Source organism: Cyprinus carpio, chromosome B14 (assembly GCF_018340385.1).
Source record: "Cyprinus carpio isolate SPL01 chromosome B14, ASM1834038v1, whole genome shotgun sequence".
Taxonomy (NCBI): domain Eukaryota; kingdom Metazoa; phylum Chordata; class Actinopteri; order Cypriniformes; family Cyprinidae; genus Cyprinus; species Cyprinus carpio.
Genome location: NC_056610.1, coordinates 19,601,543 through 19,628,052, shown reverse-complemented (window position 1 = coordinate 19,628,052; position 26,510 = coordinate 19,601,543). Strand labels below are relative to the sequence as shown.

At 38.4% G+C, this 26,510-nt stretch overlaps 1 protein-coding gene and 1 long non-coding RNA gene across 2 annotated transcripts in view; both read right to left on the bottom strand.

Moving 5' to 3' along the window:
- Window positions 1-26,510, bottom strand: part of LOC122139645 — a 50,882-nt gene that overhangs the window by 18,072 nt on the left and 6,300 nt on the right. The gene's annotated exons all lie outside the window — the stretch shown is intronic.
- LOC109101491 (transcription factor Sox-3) lies at window positions 22,443-25,368 on the bottom strand. The gene has a single exon (XM_019114853.2). It carries the CDS (start codon window positions 25,146-25,148, stop codon window positions 24,246-24,248), a length of 903 nt encoding a protein of 300 aa, XP_018970398.2. The 5' UTR covers window positions 25,149-25,368; the 3' UTR covers window positions 22,443-24,245.

Below are 26,510 nucleotides of genomic sequence, written 5' to 3'. Positions count from 1 at the left end.
AAATTTTCTATGTAAGATTCATTATCTTATTTTTTAGCAAACAAAAAAAAAGTATACATTTACCTGGGAAGCAAAACTGTGTCTGTATTTTGATAATCTCACTACATTTTGATACATTTAGGCACTTAAAACAAGAAAATAAAATGGTGAGGAGAGGTGAAAATACTGAATTTTATATATATTATATACAGTAAAATATTGTATAATATAGCTTAGTAATGAAACAGCAATATTGTATTAGAATTTAAAAGAACTGTTTTCCATTTTAGAGATATTTTAAAGTGAAAAAAGTGAAGAAAAAAATTATTTCTGTGATGTAATCTTGATTTATTATTATTTATTATATTATACATAAATCTATCCAAATTCAGTACATTTGCAACAAATTGCCAATTGTAGTAAGTAAACAATATTTATCAATTTATTAAATCTTTAATAAAGATACATTCTGAATTAAATGGTCTTGTTTTAAGGATATTCACACATATTTTTTCCCCAAAACAAGACAATTATGCTAAATAAGAAAATCTTTTTTTTTTTTTTTTGTCAGATCGTCATTCCAAAAGACATGCCTACTGTTCAATTACAATTCACAGTTTATGTGACTGCCAAAAACATCTAAAAGAACACAAACTTCTTCATCAATGATAAATCATCTGAACACAAGCTGCTTTTCACAAGTTTTCCCTAGGAGAGTTTACTGCATTTACCTGGACTTTACAACCACTTTGCTGACATTCCTAGCCTCTTCCAAAGAAAAGCACTGAAGAAAAAAAAAGATTCCCTAAATTGTCACCATCATCATCTTATCATCTGTAAGCCATCGCGCAAAACAGCCTTTAAGAAAAGGAAATTGTTCAAAACACTGTTCCCTGCGTCTGCCTTCATTTGATGCAGGCAGAAATGAGAGCGATCATTCAAACACACATGCACACATTAAATTGTGCAGCTAAACTGAGCATTTAGCCTCTAACTGAGCTAAACGCTGTTCTGCGGGGAAGGCCAGTCAGTGAGATTAGCAGTGTTTCCTGGCAGGAGTGCCATCTCATACAGGTAATTACTCAATTATCAGCAAACACGCAGATGTCTGACAATACAGACTGAGAAAAAGGCAGAATACAGCTGAAAAGATGGTTTTAAAAAAAATCACACCTTACAGATACTTATATGAGCACTTCATGTGGACTGACTGAAGGGAAGAATGAGTCCTCTGTTACAGTAAATGCACTTCCCTAATATTACAGGAGTGCCCAGGTAACTGCTTAAATACAATTGTGTCATGTAAATATCAAAGTCATTAAAAAATTGAAACATATCAATTATAATAACTTTTTTCTCTGATTTTACAGAGGAAGGTACCAAGTATAAAAACACATGAAGAAACACATTTTAGCTGCTCCTGCTGTGGAGAACTCAGGGGAAATCTCTCCAGTAATGCGTTTCCACACATCACCACTGGTAGGCGCTAAAAAAAAGCAGAACTGATTTGGAGGATCATTTTGCCTGATGATTTATAGTTGTAAACAAAACCCCCAAAACTATATTTTAATGTTAACCATTTGCATTCGAAAATTAGTTTCAGGATTTTCAACATGGGGTCTGTGACCTCTAGGGGGTCCCTAGTTATGGCAATTATTATTTGACTATATTTTTTTGTGAAAAAAATTAAATGTGTTAAACAAAAACACAATATTAAGCTAATTACAACCAAAGCTATGGTTTAGCTAAATGTTTGGTTATCTTTTGCACATTAAAGTGTATTAGGTAAAACTATACTTCTGTTGGAACACTTTACAATAAAGTTTCATTAGTTATTAATGAAATCAAGCTAACAGTGAAATCGATCTTATTAGCTAATGTTAATTTCAGCATTTACTAATACACTAGATATCCAAATCAAATGCACTATCTATTAATATTATTAAATAACAATGAACGGTTGTTTTTTTTATCAGCTAACATTAACAGATTAGATTAATAAATACTTTAACAAATGGATTGCTTAATGCATCAACTAACCTTAACTTATGGGACTATAAGTGTTACCCAATATTTTAGCATCACAACAAATAAATGCATGCATAAATATGTTCCTATACACACACAGTATTACAGGCAGGCTTAAAATGAACATTTTATACATATGTCCTTTTCTGAAGGCCCTTGAGTTGGCAGATTAATTTCATGTTTTCTAATTAATTAAGTGGATGGTTTATGTTTATTTATATTTGTATTTGGGTTGGGTGGGGTGGGCGGAGACGTAGTTCGCCATGCAGGCAGACAGTTGATCCCAGTTAGAGGGGGGCTTAGTGTCCCTGACAAAAGCAAACAGGAACAGAAACCCTTTACACACCAGACAAACAGAATAATATCAAATGAACACTGAATATACAAGTCTGGCTCACCTGTTATGTTGAGCTCAGTGCATTTAAAAATAGCGGTGATACTTTGCTGTCATGGACCTGTAAAACACTTCTGATTTCAATGGTACATCATTCACTGCTGAGGAACTGCTTTGTTTCAAAAGTCGTTTACAAGAAAGTAAAAAGTACTCTGATGAATATGATTATCATTCAGTATGACCACTTAATACCATGACTGTACTTTTTTGTGAGGGTTAATGCCATGAGAACGTCCCAGAGAAGTGTTTAAACAGGCTATAATACACGACAGTTTATAAGCCGAGGAGAACATCCCAAACTGTGATCTATAACACACCGCTGTGCCGACCCACCCAATGAGCTCGTTTAAACACTTCCTCCCCCTCACACAAGCACCTGCCAGTGGACACACACCTGACTCACAGCAGTCTCCCACAGAGAGGCCCTGTGGTTCTCCACGTTCAGACCGCATGGGCTCAAACTAACACACACCCGGACACACACTCACACAGGCAGCACAAATCCCCCTGAGACAGCCTGCCGTGAACTAATGAGGAATTAGAGAGGACTAGGACAGCTTTACTGGGGTTTACCTCATGAGAATGACTCACAGGAAGACCCAGAGGCCACAAAATGCATACACACTCAAACACAACACACACATGCATGCTCACACACACAGATGCATGCTCAGGCAAAAATACAGATGCACACGCTCTTACCCACCCACAGAATCAAATCTTATTGCTTATAGTCACAACTTTGTTTGTACCGCAGTTATGCACACCAAAACAAATATAGAGAACTGCATGCACGTACGTGCAGTTTTATCCAGAAATTAGTTTTGAAGCAAATGCAAACAAATTTAACTGACTCACGTTGGGTGTAAACCCCATACTGTGCCATTTTAATAAAATATGTGTGTTGAAGAATCACAACAACTTCAATCAAAAATAATTAGCCTACTATAAAAATGAGGATGAATGTATTGAGGCTGAAGGCGGACCACAGGAGGTTTCAACATTTATGGGCAAATATATAAACATTGTTGTTTTTACTGTTCTGTAAAATAATAATAATAATAATTTTATTTAAAAAAAAATTATTTTAAATTTTACAGTATATCTCTGTGTTTCATTAATTCCTATAATTAAATGCAAATAATATTTAAATAATAATTAAAAATCTACACGTATTAATGTTTTTGAAACATTAATTTATTCTTATGATGGTAAAGCTGAATTTTCAGCATCATTACTTCAGTCAATAATGGTTCTTGTTATCAATGTTAAAAAAATATTTTTGCTGCTTAATATTTGTGTGGAAACTGTAACACAATTTATTCATAATTGTTTCATGAATAGAAAGTTCAAGAAAACACCATTTGTTTGAAATAGAAATAAATATATTTAAATGGATACATTTTAAAAATAGAGTTGAATAGAAAATATTTTAAATTGTAATATTACATTTAAATAAATAAAAAGTAAAAACATTACTCTATTTTTGATCAAATAAATGCAGCCTTGATAAACATAAGAGACTTAATTTAAAAACATGAACAAATCTTATATGCTTTTAAAAAATTATTATACACTTTTGACTGGTACACAGTAACAACTGGTAACCTTCAAGTGTATTTTGTACTTGATTTAACCTAAAAAAAAAATAAAAAAAAGTTTTGTTGGTATAATTAAGGTATTTAGCATTCGGTTCAGTTCCTATTACATTATGATGATTCAGTAATATTTAATAATATTTTGACTTGAATAAAACCATTTAATTTAGATGTTACCAATTTTTTTCCAGTGTATAATCATATATGTATTATTAGGGTATGCATATTATTATGGTAAACATAAAATGGAAAGTCACTCTCAATAAAGCAAGAGGAATAACACTCAATACTGTTAGCATATAGCCTTCCCCTTACACACTCTCTGTGTCATCTTCAGTGTGAGAACACCCTGAACAGGTATGTAACATGCAATTACAACACAGGCTGTCCTCACGCACTGCTCATTACGTGCTGTGACGTGTGAGGGTGGGGGGAGAGATGTGTTGATAGAGTGATTTCTGAAGTCAGGATTCTGATAGGAACATGTAAGCTGTCATTCATCTTTCATGCATGGCCGGGGTGGGGGAAATGGGGCTGAGTAAGGTGTTTTATGTAATAGAAATGGGTGTGTTCAAATAAGAGAGAGAGCAATAGTAAGAGTTTAAAAATAGTTACCTAACACTACGTATTGCTTTTGGGTATCTGCATTCTTGTATGATGTCCTTAATGCACAAACAGGTCTGTGTGAGATCATATGTGACAGCCTGGGAATCATGGGAGGTAGTTGATATATGATGTGACTGAAAGGCTGGCAATCATGCGTGCTTTCAGTAGCCTGTGTAGATGGGTGAGTTTTTTCTGTTTGTGGCATGGGTGCATGATTGAGTGATTTTAAAGATGAGGCTGAAATAAGTATGCATGTGTAAGTCTGCATAAGTGAGTGTGTGTGTGTGAGTATTAAGCCATGTCTGCAGGCTGAGGCGGAGGACAATTGGCAGCAGGACTGGCACGTATGTCAGGCCTCCACCTGCAGAAAGATCAGGAATGACCCACACCCAAGCAGAGAGTTAGCCTTTGAGCATTCAAACACAAAACTGCAGATTCACAGGCTACATTTTGTGGAAACCAACCTGTTTGTACTGTTTATTTTGTTGAATGAAGTAATGTATACCATGAATGAGCTGTAAAAAAAAAAAAAAAAAAAAAAAAAAAAACCCATAATAAAAACAACAATGCTGACTAAACCCAGATTAACACTTTCTATATCATTTAGCTTATATCTTAATGGTGACTCAAATCTTGATCCTAATTTTGGCTGATGACAGACAGACAGACAGAGAGACAGACAGAGAGACAGACAGACAGACAGACAGACAGACAGACAGACAGACGGACAGACAGATAGATAGATAGATAGATAGATAGACAGACAGACAGACAGACAGACAGAGAAGTGATGGATAGATGGAGTGATAGGTAGACAGACAGACAGACAGACAGAGAAGTGATAGATAGATAGATAGATAGATAGATATTCAGTTTACGCAAAAAATAGATTGTTAGGTTTATGGAAACACTGATAGATAGATAGATAGATAGATAGATAGACAGACAGACAGACAGACAGACAGACAGACAGACAGAGAAGTGATGGATAGATGGATAGATGTGTTGATATTTTGCTTTGATATTTTCAAAAATCCTTTGCTCTCATTAAGAAAAAAAAGGTATTAATCTAAAAAAGCAATAATCCCCTCGTGAATGGATGGTGATCCTAAACTTCCTCCACTTCCCAACTATCCTTACAATACTTCAAAGCAGCGTGATATCAATCTGGCCTTTCATTAATGGCATGTTTACATCAGCCGTATACAGGCCTTTCATGTGTACCAGATGCAGAAGCTCTGTGTTTGTGATGTCTGCGCCCTGCTTCATGTACTCTAGGTGAAGACTAACAAAGAGAGAAAACCATCAGCATTCAGAGTCTATTATTTTCCCATAATGGGTCTGGTACATTCCTCCTCCTACTCCTTCCTCAAACAGACATCCGAGAGAAAGTGTGGATTAAAAAAGAAAACACAAAATGTTGTTGTGGTGGCCCAGGTTTGCTCAGCTGTGTGGCATTTTAGCCCCACCCAGGAGCCCAAACCCAGCACGATCTCTTCATCTCTCTCTCTCACTAGTGCATTTACAGTTGATATTGCCCATGAACGAGACCTGAAAGTCAGGTTTGTCCAGTGAGAACGAATGCAACAGATAAAGACAACAGTACGCTGGGGAACTAAGTATTACGAAAGAGAGAGAGTGTGAGGTTCACTGACTGTGAGGAGGAAGAATAGTGAGGGAAGTGGACAGAGGGACGGACCATAAAAGAAACACGCAACAGAGAGGACGGTGAGAGAGAAGCCGAGGGAAAGAGAAGTGGCTGAGAAATGAAGGGTGAATGGAGAAGGAGAATAGAGGGGTCAGAAGAAAGAGACGGGAGAGGAGAAACGGAGGGGGCGAGAGGAAGTGAGGGAGACAGGGTGTGGCCTACAGTGGCAAGAGGCTGCAGGTTGTGCTCTCAGGGCCAAAAGTTCATGGAGGAGGTAGAGCAGGTGAGCAGGTAAGCCAAGCCTGCATGTGCCTGAGTCTCACGTGGATCTCCTTTTGTCTCCACAGCTTCACAGTGGCCTCAGGTTTCTGACCCCCCCACCACCCACCCTTAAACACACACTCCCTCACACAGCCAACCTAATGTCCCCGGCCCCCCTCCCCAAACATACAAACACACACACAAACACGCACACACCGAAACCTCTCCACCCACTTTTATGAGCATATGAAAGATGAAAGATGGAAGAGCTACAAACATTCATAATGTATACATAATCCTTATAATAATGTATAGACCCTCTTTCTTTGAAGCAGTTCTTCGCCGTTTACTCCTTTTGTGGAAACACCCTGTCCTGTGGCGTATATACTTGCAAGAAATATGCAGATAATTACATTTCAGCAGAATCACAAGTCTCGGTTTTAAGTGTTGAGTGAATATGAAACTAAGTTACAGGAGGCTGTTTTGAAATGTACATGTATTTAACTACTCATCTCTTTCGTCACCATCTGACTTCATCATTAACAACAGCAAAAAAAAACTTACATTGCCTGAAACTTGGTATTACGAGCACTTCCTGTGTCTGTTTGCCTCTTTGAGATGATGTATTCCCCAAATTGTAAGTTGTTTTGGATAAAAGCATCTGTTAACCAAATAAATGTAAATGTTAATGTACTATAAGTGTCATATGTCTGAGATCAGTAGTGAAAATACTTTTAAATTTGGGTCAAAATTAATATGAATTGCAAAATGTCTTCATTTTTTGTGCACACATTAAATATAAAATGTTCCACAGCGTGTTCCCCAGCATCTTGAGCTTTAGTAGAAACAAGAACATCTGACTGTTACCATCTGTACAAAGAGTAACAAAACATGTTAAAAAGTTACTTATTTAATTACTTATCTACAAATAGAGCAGAATATTTTATTTTATATTTATTATGTAATATTATTATTTCTTCTTTTTTTTAATGTTTTGTTTATTCTAAGTTCAAATTTAATTTGTAATACTGGAATCCTTTAGTGCCATATGAGACTATACATTTATATTCCATATACATATAAATGCTCATTCACCTACAGTGAATCACAGAAATCAAAATTCATCCAATTTACCACCAGAGAAGTGAAACCCAACATGGAGAATTGTGCTCATGAGTGGCATTGAAAATGTATCTTGTGTTTAGGTCTAAAGTGGTAAACAGCAATACAAAAAGGCTTGACCACTACTGGAACTCAGGCTTTTAAAAGCTAATTTGCTAAGTAGTGCCCTTTTCTAATGTCAACGCCACATAATCTCACTAACAACATTCCAACTATTTCTTGTTCATTTCATTCTCCAGTTGCACCGTTGATGAATCTGGCCATAAGCTCGACCAACTTGGCTGCAATTTCCTGTTCAAGAAATCATAGTTTGCCATTTCAAGGACTCATTCAAAATCATTAGAATAAAAGCTCGCCTGTGCTTTTCCTGTTACTCTTATCAAGCGCAGAGAGAGCGACCTCAGAGCACATCCTCACATCCCGGCCTCACACATGCTGCCTCCTCCCTGCAAGTGAATGCTAACAACAGCTCAATCTATGTGCCATAAAGAAAACAATGCAGGGTAATCGTTCTCAGACAGGAGTCCAGTTAGGCCAATCAGCAGGGGAATCATCTGGAGAGCAGGGGGCTTCAGACACACTGATTGCGAGGTGATTTACCTGGAGGGATAATGACTCCACGGGTCAGGCCTGCCGGGAGAACGCTAGGCTGACGAGACACATTCATGCTCACCTCTGGCCCAGCGCACATACACACCTTTGGGTGGTGGCATCTTTCTGTCGTATATCGTCTTGGGCACCTGAATTGTTGCCCCGAGGGTCTTACTGCTGCAAATGCAAACCTTCCCTTTCATTTCACATCACAAAAGTCACCCAGCGAGCTACTTCCTACAGTACCGGGACAAACAGAGGGCAAGGAGACCAGTACATAGCCAAACAGATGGGATGGGTGAATCAATTTACATTTTTTTTTTCTTCAAATGTAAAGTGTATGCACTGACCGCTGTATGTGTGCATAAGGGGAGGTGGGTGGTGCGAGTGTGCGTTTGGGTAGGTAAAAGCATCAAGTGGAATCTGTATGGAGCCTCTCTTTGATGTGCTGAGGTTACCTTGCATCTGAGAGGGCAGAATGAGGAAGAGGGTTCATCAAAGACCTGCCCCTGGCTTTGTGAACCTCCAGAATCAGAGCTCTTCATGACTGCAGGCCATTCGGATGTTAACTTGAACATCATCGAGAAAGGCACCCAGAGACGGCCAATGGACAACCCAACTGGTATATTGGCTTAGGTACATTTGGGGGTCCCAGACTGCAAGACAAGCAATATCAAGTCAAATCAGCTTTTATTCGCTATTTAACCATATATGGGAAAGTAAAACTGCATTTGTTACAGGCCCTGATGGAAATTTTATATAAAATTAGACACACACTGCCTGACAATATAAAACCGAAAACCATATACTGGAGTAATGCCAACATTTATAATATGTAAACATGCAAAATAGTCATAATTATGAGATATAAAATCACAATTATGAGAAATTAAGCTGCTGTTAAATATTAAGGTTGGAGCTGTTTTTTGTTTTTGTTTTATTGATAGAACAACATTCCAACTATTTGGTGTTTTGCTCAGTAAAAATAGCAATATTGTGAAATATTATTACAATTTGAAATAGCTGATTTCTATTGTAAAATATTTTAAAATGTGATTTAGTCCTGTGATTGCAAAGTAATGTGTTTATGCGGTTTAAGGTTAAAAAAACACATTATTTTCCACATACTGTATATTATTGTTACTCCTTTATGCCCCGCCTTTCTGAAACGTGTCGATTTTTACAAAGCTCATCATTCTGAAAAGCAAGGTGTATGCTGATTGGCCAGCTATCCAGTGTTTTGTGACTGGCCAAATACCTCAAGCGTGTGAGGGAAATGTTACACCCCTTAACATACTGTGATGCCGTCTCCCAGCACACAGAGACAAAACCAATAAAACCCATTATAAACGAGGCATTAGTTGCATCCAGTGGGGACATAATTACTGATTATAATGACTTATACTGTGTTTTTACGTGTTGAGTATTGTGCTGCGTAAACATAAAACCATGTCTGCATTTGTGATCGGAGAAACGACAAACAACAAGCACTACTCTACACTGCTCAAAACTTGCATCTGAATCATCAGTGGCAAATCCTTTAAATATAAAAAATGTACTTACTGGCTGTGAGTCAGAAGCGCCAGACTGTCTTTGCAAAGTTGGAATTGCCCCACTTTATAGAACAGCCTTTGAACACAGACCCATTGTAGGCTACTGGTTCAGGAAACAGTCCTCCAGAAAATGCATCACACACTGCGGGCTTGAGTGAGGAGTGGCCGGTGGGTTTGCGGCAACCACATGTGACGACCCCGGGCTGGACTCCGCTTTGTCCACCTTGAAAGCCGATCCGGCAATCCACAGCGTGAAGTTGATGTATTTCCTCAGCGACCAGCATGGATTAGCTCTAGGCATGACGAAGTGGATAGCGTCCTCTTTTGGAAGGCCAAACAAATAGTTTCGCTTTCACAATGAAACACACAGCATCTCCACAACATGGCGGCAGGCGGCAACAACAATACTACAGCGAAAATAAAAGTTACACCTTTCTTTGCGCGAACATTTGGGTGGTGTTATGCAAATCTTCCCACACCGTGACGTAGACATGTGGGGACGTGTTTAAACGAGGCGATTTAGGAGATAGTGGACAGGTTTAGCTTTTATAAAGAATATCTCTTTGGATTTTAGACTTTAGTCTCTGCAACTTTACAGATCTTCTTTATGCACCAAGAGCTTGTAACATTCCAAAGAGAAAGGAAAAATTTAAATCGCATCATATGACCCCTTTAAAAAAAAGAGACAAAAAGAAAAAAGTCTTACTGCCCCCAAACTTTTGAATATTATGTACTTGCAATTGCAAGAAATAAAATCACAATAACAATGTATAAATATAAAAAGTCACACTGTATACTATTAAGTAGTATTATGTATATAAAGTTACAATACTTTTAATTAAAACTGTATACTTTTTGAAACCATGCATTTCAAAACTTCATGCATTACCCCATTTTACTGTTCAAAACAGTGCAAAATTAATCTCAAACATGACTCCTTAAGTTTACAGCTCTGCCCATATAGTGGGCACCCATTTCTCCAGAGGGTTTGGGACGGGAAAGAGGGGTGTGCGTTTTTTGGAGGTGGGGACAGGGGTTATGGATGGGGTTTAGGGGGCTGAGTGGGTCTATTTAGCCCTCAGCAGCAGAACTCCCCCCCACCATCCCTTCCCTCCCCCAGGCTTTGTATGCCCTGAGCCCCACTCCTCCCTCTTTTGTCACCCGGCCATTCCGCTTTGCTTAGCATACACAATGGGAGCTCAGTGCTCGGGCTCCTGACGCTGCATTCTGCCTGCGCACTGGGGAGCGAACACGGCCAAGCTGGGGGGACTGGGGGAGGGTGGGGGTGATACTGGGGGCCAGGAACACTGTTTGACTAAATGCCACCCTTACAGCCCCCCCCCACACCCCAACTACCACCCTCACCAGCCTCCTGATACTTACCAAACACACATACACACACACACATACACAGATGGAGTGCACAAAACCAGACCATGGCACTCGGCAGAAAAACAACCCTAAACAAACAAGTGTTCCCATCATGCCGGCTGTAACTCTCGGTGCTGCGATGGCTCAACTGGAGCGTGACTGAGCCTGGCTACATATGTGTTCTCTTTATCTCTCCAGTGGGCCGCCGGGCACCGGGCCCATGCAGAATTTTAAGACCTGGCCCTCTGAGACTTCGGTCAGAAAATTAATCCACAATGCGGGGGCGCGAGTATGTTCATTTGAAACAATTAAACTATTTCACGCCCCCTTGACAAATCAATTCATGGAGACGTGTTTGTGTTATGTAAAATTAACGGTGAGTTACGGTTTCCAAACGTCCAAAAGAAGCATCTTTTGACTTAAACACTGGCATTACCAACAACAACAAACACATCTCACTAAAATGAGGGTCTACCCTATACTAAATAGTACATACTTAGTATACATACTTTATATATAACCAGGGAGCCGGGACCCAATATAAGGGGCTTAAGCAAATGTTTAAGGGGGCCTCAAGATGGTTTAAAGGTATTTAAATTAATAAAATTACATTTAAAACTCAAATAAAATGCTAAAGACAGCAATAAATATACATAAAATAATATATATAGAAATATTAACTAATACTTTTTTTTGCCAACATTTTAAGTGTTGCCAGAGTCTTTGGCACATGATGGAGTGACTACAGGTGCATCCCCTCCAGTCCCTTCCCAAACATCTGCGTCTGGTGCCTGGACCCCACCAGCCTACTGAACACACAAACACACTGTCACATGTGCGCACATGAGCATACACACCTCCCCAGAGATGGATCTGTCTCAGTGGGCATGGCGCTCACCAACTAAGACGGCATGGAGAGAGAGGGGTGGTCTGTTGTCTCTGTGAGCAAGTATGTGTACGAGGGAGAAACAGAAGGTAAATGTGTGTGTGTGTGTGTGTGTGTGTGTGTGTGTGTGTGTGTGTGTGTGTGTGTGTGGTGTGTGTGTGTGTGTGTGTGTGTGTGTGTGTGTGTGTGTGTGTGTGTGTGTGTGTGTGTTTGTGTGGGGGGTTGGAGGGTGGGTTCAGTTTGAGTTTCAAAGCCCTGCTTGTTCGCCTATATTTCACACCACAGTGACATCTTAAAGACCAGACAGGCCTGGTTGCTCTGCCCTCTTTTTTCACATTCAGAGGGAGAAGACAGAAGCTGGGGAGACTGTAGCAGGGGGGATTGAAATATATGTAAATAGCCCCCAAAGGGGATCCGAATTTTATGGGTTCAGAAATTTAGTTCAACCAACCTGAATAATCAAATGTGGGAACAAAAAAGTACCCCCACCCAACTTACTAGCACTAACATCTCATACTCCCCCAAACCCCACACATACACTCTCTCACAGCTTCATTTCTCCAGCTATCAACAGCTCGCGGTCATATAGTGTAATGGTACCTGAGAACAGGCTCCACATGAGTGAGACGGGAGGAAGATGAGGAAGGAATTTGAGGAAGGTGGAAGCTGACTTCATACCTGATCAGGCAGCACAGCCGGCTCCTGATTACAACACCATTTTCCCAGCGGGCCTTCTGCCTCATCCAGCACCTCTGAATATGGAGCAGACAGGCAGCCAATCACAGAGCGGCTCTCTCTCAACTAATGACAGAATTAAGGCTTGTTTGGATCGATTTTCTCAGATTTTACGGGCTTTCTGGAGAAAACCACACAATGAGAAAACTCTGTATTATTGCGTGGGAGGTCTAGCATGTAACAGAGCTAAAAAAGTTCTATTTGACAGATCATAGGATTACACTGAGCTAGTGGTATGGGAACATTTCCGAAGAGAAGTGTTTGCAGTCTGACCTTAAAATATTTTTTCAGGTCACAGTATTAATATAACAGTATTACTAAATATAGGTAGAGCATAAATACCCATAGCTACAACTGTACCTTTCAGTGTATTTAAATGTATTTATAATATACAAATACACTACCGTTCAAAGGTTTGGGGTCAATAAACAATTTGAATTCAAAAAGGACACATTAAATTAATTAAACAGTAAAGACAATACAGAATGTTTCAAAGGAATGTGGTTCTTTTGAATGTTTTGAACAGGTTTCAGTATTGAAAATAATAACACATGTTTCTGAAGCAGCAAATCAACATATTATCAACATATTATCAATTATAATGATTTCTGAAAGATCACGTGACACTGAAGACTGAATATTTTTTCAATATTACTATTTCTGCTATTATAAACAAATACATGAAGCCTTAGTAAGTCTATAAGACTTCTTTGAAAAACATTTTAAAAAATCTTACTGAGCCCATAAACACACACTACCATTCAATATCATTCGGAACTGTATGTTTAAATATAATTTTATATATATATATATATATATATATATATATATATATATATATATATATATATATATATATATATATATATAATATATATATATATATACATTTTAAATTTTCACATTGTTTCATGTAGCATTTATCAGTTATTAACATGAACTAGCACCAATGAAAAATAATTCTAAAGCATTTATTAATTTTAATCAATGTTCATTTCAACATTGAGTGATATATTAGGACCTTATTGTAAAGTGTTACTGTCTTTCTTTTTTATATCTTGTGTACGTATGGTTTGCAATTTAGATTTTGCTAATTCTAGTGTCTATATATTCACTTTATCAATAAAAACTTGACTATTACAAAACAATTCTTGCAAACTAAAAGTTCTAATTCATCATTTAAAAGCTCTAAAAGTCATCATTTCAGGTGGAAAGAAGTATATTTATGATCTTAATAGTAAAATACAGTTCTTTGATTAAGAAAAGAACATTTGTATGGCTGTTTTCAGCTTAGAGTCACAGAAAATCAGGCTCTCCTCCCCTGAGTGTTCAGTGATTCTCTCTCCTGCCTTACAATGCAGTCCTTTCCATTAAAAGGCTCTACACAAAGGGTTATGACACTCGGGAAGCCTTTGAGGGTCTAGAGCACAAATCCCTTGAGCTCTGTCAAACTGCATTAAATCCTCAATGCTGCAAAGGATTATTAAGCAAGTCTTTCTAGTAATTATAAAAAAGCAATATTACATGAGCAGCAGCAAACCTGTACCTGTTGTGCAGTGGTTCTCAATTGGTGGGTGGGGACTCAAAAATGGGTCACAGTTCTGTTCTTAAAAAAGGGAAATGATAATCATAGATAGCAAAACAAACAGACTTATCAACTTTTAAAATGGTTAGAAAACACTTGCTGTATCTATTGTTGTTGATGTCAAGGTTCCATCCAATTAAACTGCATTTCTGTATTTTGACAGAAAGTAGACAAATTAGGCATGTCTTCATCCTCAGAAACCATGGACAAAACAAAGCAAGGGAAAATAAAATATGACATAAAAAGTTAATTATGCACAATGTTTTGTAGAGATGAGACAACAGGAATTATGCTTTTATTATCAGCCATATTCCTGGTCACGCAACTGCCTGTTGCTATAAACCAGAGAAAGCGAGTCGGCAGACCTGCAGGAGTTCTTTCTCTCCACGGGCCACAAGAACAACACATCCAGACACCGACACAGCTGTGCTCATTGAAGGTTGTGCTAAAACTCACCCATGCACACACACACACACACACACAACTTTAAGCAAAGTCTCTCTCTCTCTTTAATTCCCTTCCTCTCACACACATCATCATGCATTGAAAACTTCACTGCGTCAGGGTGAAAGAAGGGGCTGGCTATTGGGCCTCACACAAATCCCAGAGCCACCTTAAATCCCCATCTTTGACCCACCTGTCAGTCACTGAGGTGGAAGCTACTGAGCTTCTGCAGGCAGCGCAGCTCTCACACACAGGCCTCTTTTACATTTCAACGGACTTAAGCTAAATACTAACGATTCCCAATCAAGAAACGTCTAAACACTCATCACCATCAGCACTTTGCATATTAGAGTGTATTTAGGACAGTCTAGAGAAGGCTTTGGAAACCCGAGAGGCACTTGCTAAACATGTAGTACTGGATTACATGATCTCATAATTCAGGAAATATTTTTATCATATCTTTACAATTATTATTTTAATTTTGAAGATAAAATACAAATATTTAAAAATTAAAACACTAGCGTGTAATTCAAGAAATGTTTAATTATATTCACATTTTAATTATTCTAATTAATTTAGGGGAAAATTTAAATAGCTTGAATTAATTAAAAATAATTATAATCATTTAAAATTAAATAATACCCACTAAAAACCTTCTGATTTCTTGACTATAAACGATTTTGTACTGTTTACAAATAATTACATTTTAATATATATATTTTATTTTTGAGGGAAAATGTAATTTAAAAAAAAAAAATTATGAATTAAAAATACAGCCTTCTGATATCTTGACTATGAACATTTTGGTTCTGTTTCTGATTCCTTCAATTTTCAGTATTTTAATTTGGAAAGAAAAACATAAAATAGCTCAAATAAAATATAATAGTAAAATAATAATACTAACACATGTTTCAAGGAAATTTTTATAATTTTTACATTTTAATTAATTTTTATGGAAAAGCCCTACAGTTTGAATTAATAAATAAACAATAATAACAGTTAAAAAAAGTAAATTAAAACATGAAATAATACTAACCAAATACCTTCTGATTTCTTGATCATCAACATTTTTATTCTGATTTGTTTACTTTGCAGGTATTTGTATAAACATGTTTCTGTGTGTAGCGAAATTCATTCTGGCATATTTCAATACTCTGTAAAAGTTAAAACTGCTGTGTCATTAGCTTCTGTAGGTATACGCCAGAGGTCAAACCACCGTATGTCAGACGTATACTAAGTAAAGACAACTAAACATCAAATTTAATTCAGCGTTCACATGCAAAGACAGTCTCCAGAATAATTAGTACATGACAACAAGCCTACACATACATACCAACACTATGTAATTTACAGCGAACACACCTGTTGAGACATGAATAACAAGATGCTCAGGTAAGATTGCCCCATAACACACCACACCACAGAAGGACCTTAAACTTTTGATTTTCTGACACGTCCTCAACCATTTTAACGGCACAAACAGGTGCCTAAGTCAGGTGAAGAGAGAAAAGCCAAGACAACTTAAGAAAAATGCTTTTTTATGACTCATTCAGTCACTAAATCACCCCTTTCCCTTTTCTCTCCCATCGCCCTGGCTATTAAATCACCATCTTGACCCATTGACCCAAGGCCCGGGCTGTAAAAAAGCCCCCCGCGGGTCACAGGCCTGATTGGAGCATTTGAATATGAAATGCGCTCAGTTGGGCATGGAAACAGCTCGGCGCTGCGAGAGCCACGCTGACCCCCAGGAGAGAGGCCCACCGATCAACGGTTCTGGGGACAGGGAGTTCTCACTCCCGCTCCCATTCGCTCTCCCTCTTTTTCAAACTCTCTAAGTATGGATTTACATGGCCCATGAGGAGGGAGAAAAGGAGAGAGGGATGAAGGGAGGGAGAAAGCGAAGGAGAGCATTTGAATAAGAGAAGAGGCAATTCCTGTTAGCATGACAAAGGGGGCTGCCATCATTCCTGATTGGTGTCACAGTGCGGCTCTATAGCCGGCCAGGCCCCCTGCGTGGCTTGATGTGTGGAGCTCAGGCATGTTTATGCATCCGAGGTGTGATATTTGCCGGGGGTTTGGAGAGAGGGATGCGAATGAACTTTTTCGGGTTCGACTCGTGGGACAAAGTGCGCATTTCAGAGCTTTACGTCTAATTTGACCTATAGAGCGCATGGTGAAAAGGATATCACCTTAACCCACAGTTAAAAGCCAAGATTGGTTTCCCACGAAACAGGGCGTTATAATGAGCTTTAAAACCACGGTAATACTATTTTGACAAGTGAGGCCTGTAGGCGCAGTCAACATCGGCATACACAATGCTCAATGAGATGAAAAGCGTCTAAAATGGCAGGAAAAAACCTGGGCTTTTATACTGGGTTTTGTTTATTTTACGTTATCTTCAGCTACCGCTCATTAATTGGTGTTCCTTCTCACCCTCGCAAGTAGCTAGTCGCACCAGCTACTGATCTTTCTACAAGCTCACTCACATGCTAATAGACACTGAAGTGCCGCTCTGAATGACAGGCTGGAGTGGACAAAATAATAAAGCTGTTGATGCATGCAAATTTCAAAATATCATATTATGCAATTGTGATTGAGACTCTAAAGGCTAAACATAGGGGAGAACCAAAGAAGACAGCACTTTAAAGCAGGACAAGATGCTGGGTGATTGACTATGACATAAAATATTAAAACAAATACAACTAAGCAGCTTTCTTTTGTTAAATTCTATTGTATTACAGTCTAAATGCAATTTCTTATGCTATTGTGCTTCACGTCCAGAGTAAATTGAAGGAAAAGTTCACAAAATTCTGTCATTATTTATCCTCATGTTGTTCCAAACCTTTCTGGCTTTCTTTCTTCTGAGGAACACAAAAGAAGATATTTTGAAAAATGTCTCTATGTCATTTTTGAATGTCATTGTAGAGACAAAAACTGTTTAAAAAGTTCAAAAATGAGAGTTAGTAAATGACCCATTTAACCTTATGTGTTATGAAATGAAAAAAACGACAAAACATCGAGGGTCATTATCATTCTTTTATTGATTCACTGAAACTGAAAAAGAAGCATAGAAGACAGCAACCGTTACATTTGTGCACCCCTCCAGACATGCCCTAATATGAGCCTTTGGTGCACAAATGCACATCTTTCAGAGAACTGACTGACTGACAATGGCAACTAATCAATAAACAAGTGAGCCACTTCTGCGTAGGATCTTATTTCCATTCGCGTGGAGAACTACAAGATGTTCACCTGAGTGAAGACATCCACCAATAACACAGAGGAGGGATTGGCGAGTTGGACTAATGTACGTTCTTTCCAAGCATCCTCAAAACCCCTGACATCACAGACATGACAAGGAGTCATCACACAGACATAAGACTTTTGTTCAGCTGTCAATCTCGGTTTCTTCTCGATGACCCAACCTACATTAATCAATATCTGTGGCCTAGATGAGAGGCCTAATCTCCCCAGTTTCACATCCCTGCCCCCAACCCCTTAACCTCTGTACTGCACGAATTGTCTCTACTTTCCCAACTGCTTTCACTGTAATTGCACATTGTAGGTTGTGTATCACTTATCAGCATTTTCTCCTTCTAGTATTTACCAAAATATGTGGACTCTAGAAAGATCTGCTTCAAAAGTTTCCACAAAGAAAAATCCCTGATGGGATGTTAGTGTTTCTATAAATGGATAGCAAATCTAAAGTTTTCTGCTTCTCAGGTTTTGTTTTTTCCTGAGGGAAAGACCCTAATAATCTCACGTCTCCTTTAGAGTTTCAGAAGAAATCTTAATGTGTCATACTGTAGTCAGCTAAACCTGCAAATAGACTTCAATATTTACTCAAACATTTCTCAGCAAATTCCAGAATGACCAAAATAATCTAAACTATGCTATCCATTTTAGTTTTAATTCTATAATTTTACTGTATGGCAACAACTTTCTTGTCCATTTTTATTTCTCTGAAGGAATTCGAGGAGAAATGCCACTCTCATGGCAACTTGAAATAGTGAAATAGTGGCTGACTTGTATGAATGTATACAATCTGCTTACAGGTTAATACCTTCATCACTACTTTATTTTTATTTTTATAAAATACACATTTCAATATGAATCACATCATATACATTCATATGAAATAGCCACCTTGTAAAATAGTTGCAATCAGGTTGAATAAAAAACCTGACATTTTCCACTTGGTTGATATGTCACCAAAACAGTGCCATCTGTCCTAGTGTCACTAATACTCCACCCAACTCTATCTTGGACAGGCACCCTAAAACCTGTTTCCATCCTGCGTCAGAGAAACTCCCTGCACCTGCTCCACCCAAGAGAGCAGTGTAGACGTTAAGGGCAGGGTAGTTCCACATTTAGGGAAATTTCCACACTCTCAGTTTAGGCTCCACGGCTCTACGAGGGGTTTCACTATAATATCATCATGACTAATTCCCCTTCAGGCCACCACTTCTCACAGTGATTGACAAGTGAAGCTCCAGGGAATCATTCAATGAATCAACTCTATCCCAAATACTACAAACGTGCAGCGTTTAACTTAAAGGGTGGCCATGACTGGTTGCACCAGAGAAAGGTTAAAGTTGTATTATAACTTGTGGTTAGCTGTGGGAATTTAAGGAACATAGAAACTGAATTTCTGGATATTGGGCAAAATGAAACTAAATTTATATAATGAACCTCTACAAAATATTAAATATTTTTACATACATAAACATGAAGGCAGGTGGTCCACAGATTGGCAACATTACTTAATAGATTTTGACTAATCAAATTACAACACACTATCACCTACTAAATGTCTAAACTGCTCTATATATATACCCTCTATATATATCTCATTAGCTAAAGTCTTTCCATAAAATAGTCAGGCCCCTTGTGCTAAGATTGTATTTATTAGAATTATTTACTCTATGCTGACATCAATGCAAGTCATTTGCACCTGGACTGCAGGGCCAAGCCTGAATTGGAGCGGCAGCCGCCCTTTAAGCCTCCCACTCTACATTCTTTGTGGTTGTGTAATGCCATGGAGATTCAGCCATGGCTATAATTATCAACAAACATCAGAATCATTGGAGAGGAGAAACAAGTTGGCACATTCACCTAGACTAGATTTGTGTTCATCTTTAAATTTCAAATAATACTGATAATACTCATCCCTAAAATGTATGACAATCTGAAAAATACATATAAGAAATGACATCCATATTCCAAATGCCTGATGCCTGAGTTTTTTTCCCTTAAAAAATGACTGGCATTGATGTCATATAAAGAACCTTTAACATCTATGGAAACTTTCCATTGCACAAAAGTTGAAAAAATGTGTTCTTTTAAGATCCATTCCATGAAAGGTTGTTGTGGGAACCCAAAAAGAGTGTTGGGGGCATATAAAGAGAAAAGTGAAACAAAAGCGAACAAGGCATCAACACATATTTAAAACATGAACATAAAACGCAGAGAGGAACCAAAATCATGACACGTGCTGCAAGAAGAGGAAGAGGTTAGGTTTACGTGTACAAGAGTAGCAAACATACAATAGTAGCACGAGACAATGGACATAGGCAGGAGAGGTGAGCCTGTCTCTTAGATAAAGTGCAGGAGAATGGACAGCTCTCTGAGGTGGGATGAGACCGTGAGGGTCAGCTCAAAGTCCTGACCCCGTAAGGATTGGATGCCATTTTCCCACGGCGGGAGCTGATCTAACAGGGGCTCGTCAACGACATCTGCCCCAGTTCAGGGAGATTAACTCACCCCCACACCTCGACTCAATCCGTCCCCACAGCCCACATGAGTCTCACTCCAGTGGACAGGCCCAACAGCAATGCCTTGAGCCAGCCTGCTAATCAATACTAGGATATTCTGTTTTTAGTACACAACACCACAGCAAGTCCAGTCTGGCACCATTGAAATACCACAGAGCCTGTTCACTTTATTTTTCAAACACACCCATTTTTTCAACTGACGTACTGTAATCTGTGTACGTTTGTGAACAGGAGTACTGAAAAAACATCTAGCGATTTGGAATGAGGAGTTCGCAATGAGAGTTGCTGAGCAGGTTCAGTGAACAAAATTGATGCAAGACTAGTGCCACGTTTTTATTCTTAGATTGGCACATGTATTCAAATACGTCAGGAATAATCATAACAATCAGAAATAGGGGACGGTAGACAGTAATGAATAATATATATTTAAATATAAGAAAAGACCCACAGCAGAAAGCAAGTGAGAAAGCTTTCTGTCTCTAATGCTATCTAACTCCAAATCCATGCTTGATTGCGGTAGTGTGCATTTATGTTGGTTTGCAAAAAGGGTTAAACAAACAGCTCCAGTGAGGTCATAAGCAGATCGAAGTGGGGATATGCCTGCACTTGCTGAGTGGGCACAGTGCTCCACATGACTGAGCGAGCAAGTGAGAAATAGAGAGAGAGAGAGGGGCCCACTCTGTGCTGGAAGGGACCTAATATATTCTGCTATCAGTACAGCTTCACTCATGTGAGTTTAAATACATTTCTTTTTAAACTGGCAATTGAATACATCAATAGTGTCACTGTGAATGTCAAAAGGTAAAAACAAATCTGGTACCCAGCAAACTATTCATAACAGACATTCACCACTGCATCTGTCATAGTTGCTTTAATAAAATTTTTTTATTCCTTTTAAAATTAGGAAGCATGATAACCTGATAGGCCATCTCCAACACACTACTACTTTCAGGGAGGTCCATTAAATCTATTGGCATCCATAGATTTGCACAGGGCTAATCCAAGCACAGAAATGAGGCATGGATCAAACCTGTCAGTGAATGTGGGAAAGACAGCAGCCAGTGCATGCACTGAACGGCTCATGGGAATAAAATGCCCCGGGATGCTGTGCAGCTCATCCCATACTGTAAAACTGTCAGGTGCACCAATATTGTGACATTCTAACATTTAATTCTAAGTGTGACAATGTCATTCAAAAAGATTGTTTCATATTGCCGTGTGCAAAAATCACCAGTGACAGAAGAATTTGAGCTCTTAAAAGTATTGCTTAAATAAAAATCTCTTGCTTGAGAATTTAAGCAAAAAATCTAAATTGTTGAGATTAAGATAAGCAGGGTTTAAAATCATTTTTAAAATACAGATAGTATTTATAATGCAACAAGCCCTGACAGTTTTACTGTTGAGATGTTTCAAGTGATTCAAATCAGTGAGTTGATTTGGTTTCGGAAAATGTGAGGTGCTTTGCAGAACGGATAATTATTGAACATGGATGAACAAGTGATATTTCAGAAACAAGTTAAATCAGGCATTCGAGATGAAATAAAAAAAAAGCTTGCTCAATTCAAAATTCTCAGTTGGAAAATCCGTAGAGGTTCTAAAGAAGTAAAAGATTATTAAATTAGAGAGAGGTTTTTCAGCCTGATGTTATAAGAAAACTTTAGGTAACTAGCATTAAGAGCTTTTTAGCAGTTATTTACAAAAGTATCTATAATATATATAAGAATCTATAATTTTAGAAATCAATATGTTGATCTACAAAAAAAATACATCTATATTTTAATTTTCAAAGAACCATATCCAGCCAAAATGTATCTTTATTAGAAGTGGGGTTTTTTTTTCTTCTTTTTTAAACCAAAGACGTTGCAAAGACATTGAACATTCTTTATTTTTTACGAACATATGTTAGACAAAACATATAGGCTATTATACATATTATATATTGAGAACTCAGTAGTGGAAATGACACCCTAAATTACATGAGGCAGTCCATAACAGCCTTGTATGTGCCTCCTTTTCTTGGCTAACTACAACAAGAAAGGTATGGTAAAAATGGTCGCTTGAAACACAGACAAAAATACAATATTGTGTGATATTTCAAATCACTGAATAATGTAAAGCAAATATTTAACCTCTGTCTGACCCCAAAACATCGGCCACAACTTAGTAGCTCATGAAGTGAAATAGCAACCAAATAATCCTTGCATTAATCACTAATTATGAACATAATTGTCAGAATTTATCAACCGTTTCATCGTCAGGTTTTGACAATCTCAAAGGATTAATGATAGCTATTTATAGTTAACCACAAAATACTTTTGAGGAACTGTATGTACCTGGACGACTCAACAAGTGAAAATGCATGAGGGGGATTACACAGTTTATATGCATGACAGCTCATGTGAGTTAAAAAATATTTTGTTCCATTTATGCATTTAGGATTTTCAGTTTTATTATTTTTTTGTGTTGCACATTCTTGAAAATGAGAGTTGTCTCACCAACAGCGAGTAAATCTTATGAAAACAGCGAATTTTGAAACAAGTTTAATTTTTATGTTTTGTTGTAGGCTATTATCAGAACTAAACATACAATATATACACCAGTTGATGTTTCAGGGAAAAGGGCATCCTGTGTTTGGGTGCCATGTTTTAATTCAGTGGTCCAATATATAGAATGATATTTGATTCATTTACAGACCGATTGTATTTTTAGGCATTTGAAAGGCACAAATATATTTGCTGTTTAATTATGTTTAATAACAATCCAAGGGTGTTGACAGCTGCTTGGTAGCGAGCGTGTCTGAATTCGCTTAGGCTATTTACTCTTCATTTAACCGATCGCCTCAAATTACCACATTCGGTTTAATGCGAAATTTAGTAATTCTGTCACTGGTTTTCCGCTAGACATACGATTCAAAGAACCAAACAAATCACTGAATTAAAAATATATATATATATAATAATCATATCTAGCCATGAAGTTTTTTTTGTAAAACAAATTTATTCATTTAGGAATAGGATGGGCTTGAGTAGAAACGTCAGTTTAAATAAAACTCTCCGTCCCACGCAATGGGTTAACCTGATACTGCCGTAACATCACAGAAAAAAACATTCACAAAACAAAAGAGGAACATTTCAACAAGACCTACAATGGTTCACAAGCTTAAAAAGAAAACTCACTATAAATAAAACAAACTTTGCGCTTGCGACCAGCACAGTCTTTCGTTTCAATAAAACCTAGTTCATAAATGAACAACAAAAAGACTACACAGATTTGGACAAAACCGACATTCTAAAAAATAAGTGTAAACATTTATGAGTGAACATAGGCTACTCTCCCTCCATTTCTCTTTCTTTTTTGTTTTTGAAATACAGCTTCTTCACGAAGCCACGTGCCCTTTTCATTGAGACAAACTCTGACGGCAAATAAGTCAGAAGTCCTGTATTCTTCTACAGACGTTGATTGCTTTACAGCTTATGATAAAAAGCTCCTCTGCAATACAATTTATTCTTAAGTCCCGATATGTCGTCATAAAATGCTTTAAAACGGACAACTCATTGAGATTAAAAATAGTTTCTTTTTTTAAAAACAAAAATTGAACTTCGATTCTTTTTTGCAAATCAAAACGTTCAAGTATCCGAAGTAGGCTACTTAAGTCTTTTTTAGGAGTCTTTCAAATGTGGGTTAGGGGTAGCGTTCCGTTCACGCCAGTCCCTGCGCTTTGATAGTGCGGGTGAACGCTGTGTAACCGACTGCTCTGTAGGCTGGAGTGGTCGGCGCTGTCTCCTCCGGGGGGCAGGTACATGCTTATCATATCCCTCAGGTCTCCCAAACAAGCACGCTGAGAGTGAGAGGTTATGGCCGGAGGAGGAGAGCTGGGTTCCGTCTTGCACACTGAAGCCATGGAGCCCAAACCCATTGCACTGGAAGTTTGCTGCGTATATGCTGGTGACATGCTGCTGTACGTGGACGCGGCGTTCATGTAGGTCTGGGCCGTGGACATCATGGGGTACTGAAGCCCCGCCATTTCGTACCGGTGCATCTGCTGGATCTGGGGGCTGTTCATGCTGGGATGCTGAGGGTAGGCCAGCTGGTCCTGCATGAGGGAGTACGCGCTGTTCGTCCAGCCGTTCATGTGCGTGTAGTCCATGCGCTGTCCCACTGACACGGCGTTGTTGACAGCGTTGGCACCTGGTGCCAAGAGTCCCCCGGGCAATGAATACTTGTCTTTCTTCAGGAGGGTCTTGGTCTTCCTGCGGGGACGGTATTTGTAATCCGGGTGCTCCTTCATGTGCATGGCTCGTAAGCGCTTGGCCTCATCAATGAAGGGTCTCTTCTCGGCGTCAGTCAAAAGTTTCCAGTCAGCACCGAGGCGCTTGCTGATCTCAGAGTTGTGCATTTTGGGATTCTCTTGTGCCATCTTCCTCCGCTGGCCGCGGGACCACACCATGAAAGCATTCATAGGCCGCTTCACCCGGTCCTGGTCGTTGGAACTGTTGTTTTTGCCGCCCGCCGCCGAGCCCGTGTTGGACTGCGGAAGGGGGCTTTTAATCTCGGTTTCCATCATGTTATACATTCAAACGACTTGGAAGTGGTGTCGCGCACTCGAACGAAAACGCTTAAGTTTAAAGAACCTCACCCAATAAAGTAGCCTGTAGTCAGTCAAAAGTTTGGAGAGATAATACTCTGGTCAAGTAAGGAGCACCGAACTCTTTCAAAAGTCTCCACACCGGTCCCGTGTGTCTTGCTCTGCTCTGCTCTGCTCTGCTACGGAACTCTGCAAAGTTGTGCGCTAAGCTCAGCTGTTAATAGAGGCTCGGCCATGTGATTTGGATTGACAGCATAACAATGAGCTCAGCGCCGACCAATCAGAGAGCGCCTCACAATCCGCCATCCAAGCAGCGCGCTGCCTGTGCACTGTGTTTCGGGATGCACTTTAAGTGGGATAAAACAGCTACGTCAGGGGCATCTTTGCACTTTTGACAAAAGTAATCACTTTGCAAATATTGTTCTAAAGCGCCCATACCCTGCTTTTGCAGTACAGATTAGGTTATGGATTTCGAATTTTTCCCTGAAAAATGCAGAAACTGCTCAACGTAATAGGAAAAAAATAAGCATATTTAATTTGTTGCTTAAAATGAAGGCAAGAAACAGGTTAGATCCTAGTTATTGGAATCAACTATAAACTTTGTCTCTTGCAATGGCACGACAACGGCACACAAATAATCGTTAGGCCTTATTAAACAAATACTCAATATATAATTAAATTAAAAGCTTTTTTTTTTTTTTTAAAGAGATAGGGCAAACTTGCATCCACTGATGCAAAAGCTTGGCTACATCAAATGGTATGCTACCTTTTTGCATGACCATTAATACAGGATTTTAATTATTATTATTGTTATTTTCAAGATAATCTCCTACTGTGTGAATTAAAGCTCTTATTTAAATAAGCTAATTATTCAAATTCTTTGTCTCATAATTTTTTTAGAACTTTCATTCAACAGCATAATAACTTGCTATTATGCAACAAACAACAAACAAAACAACAAAAATAGTTGTTTTTAAAAATACACCGCATTTTTGTCAAGCGTCTACGACGACCTTGTGAATATAAATTTAATACAGTAACGCCCCCCTGTGGACCAATACTATATTGTTCTGAAACAAAAAAAAGAACTCTTGATGAGTGACAATAGCTACAAGCAACTCCTCTAAAAATGACTTTTTAGAACTGCCACGCCAGTGTGGAGTGTATGTTAATTATTTAATTTTTATACCACCATTTACTGTCAACTGCAATCATTCGTTATGATTGATTATGTGATTTACAAATGACTCTCGAGTCGTAAGACGTGTTTCTGTCTCCCGGGGAGAACCTACACCTTCTAGTGGGTCAGTATTAGCACATCACCCATCGAGAACATCGTCGTTTAACACA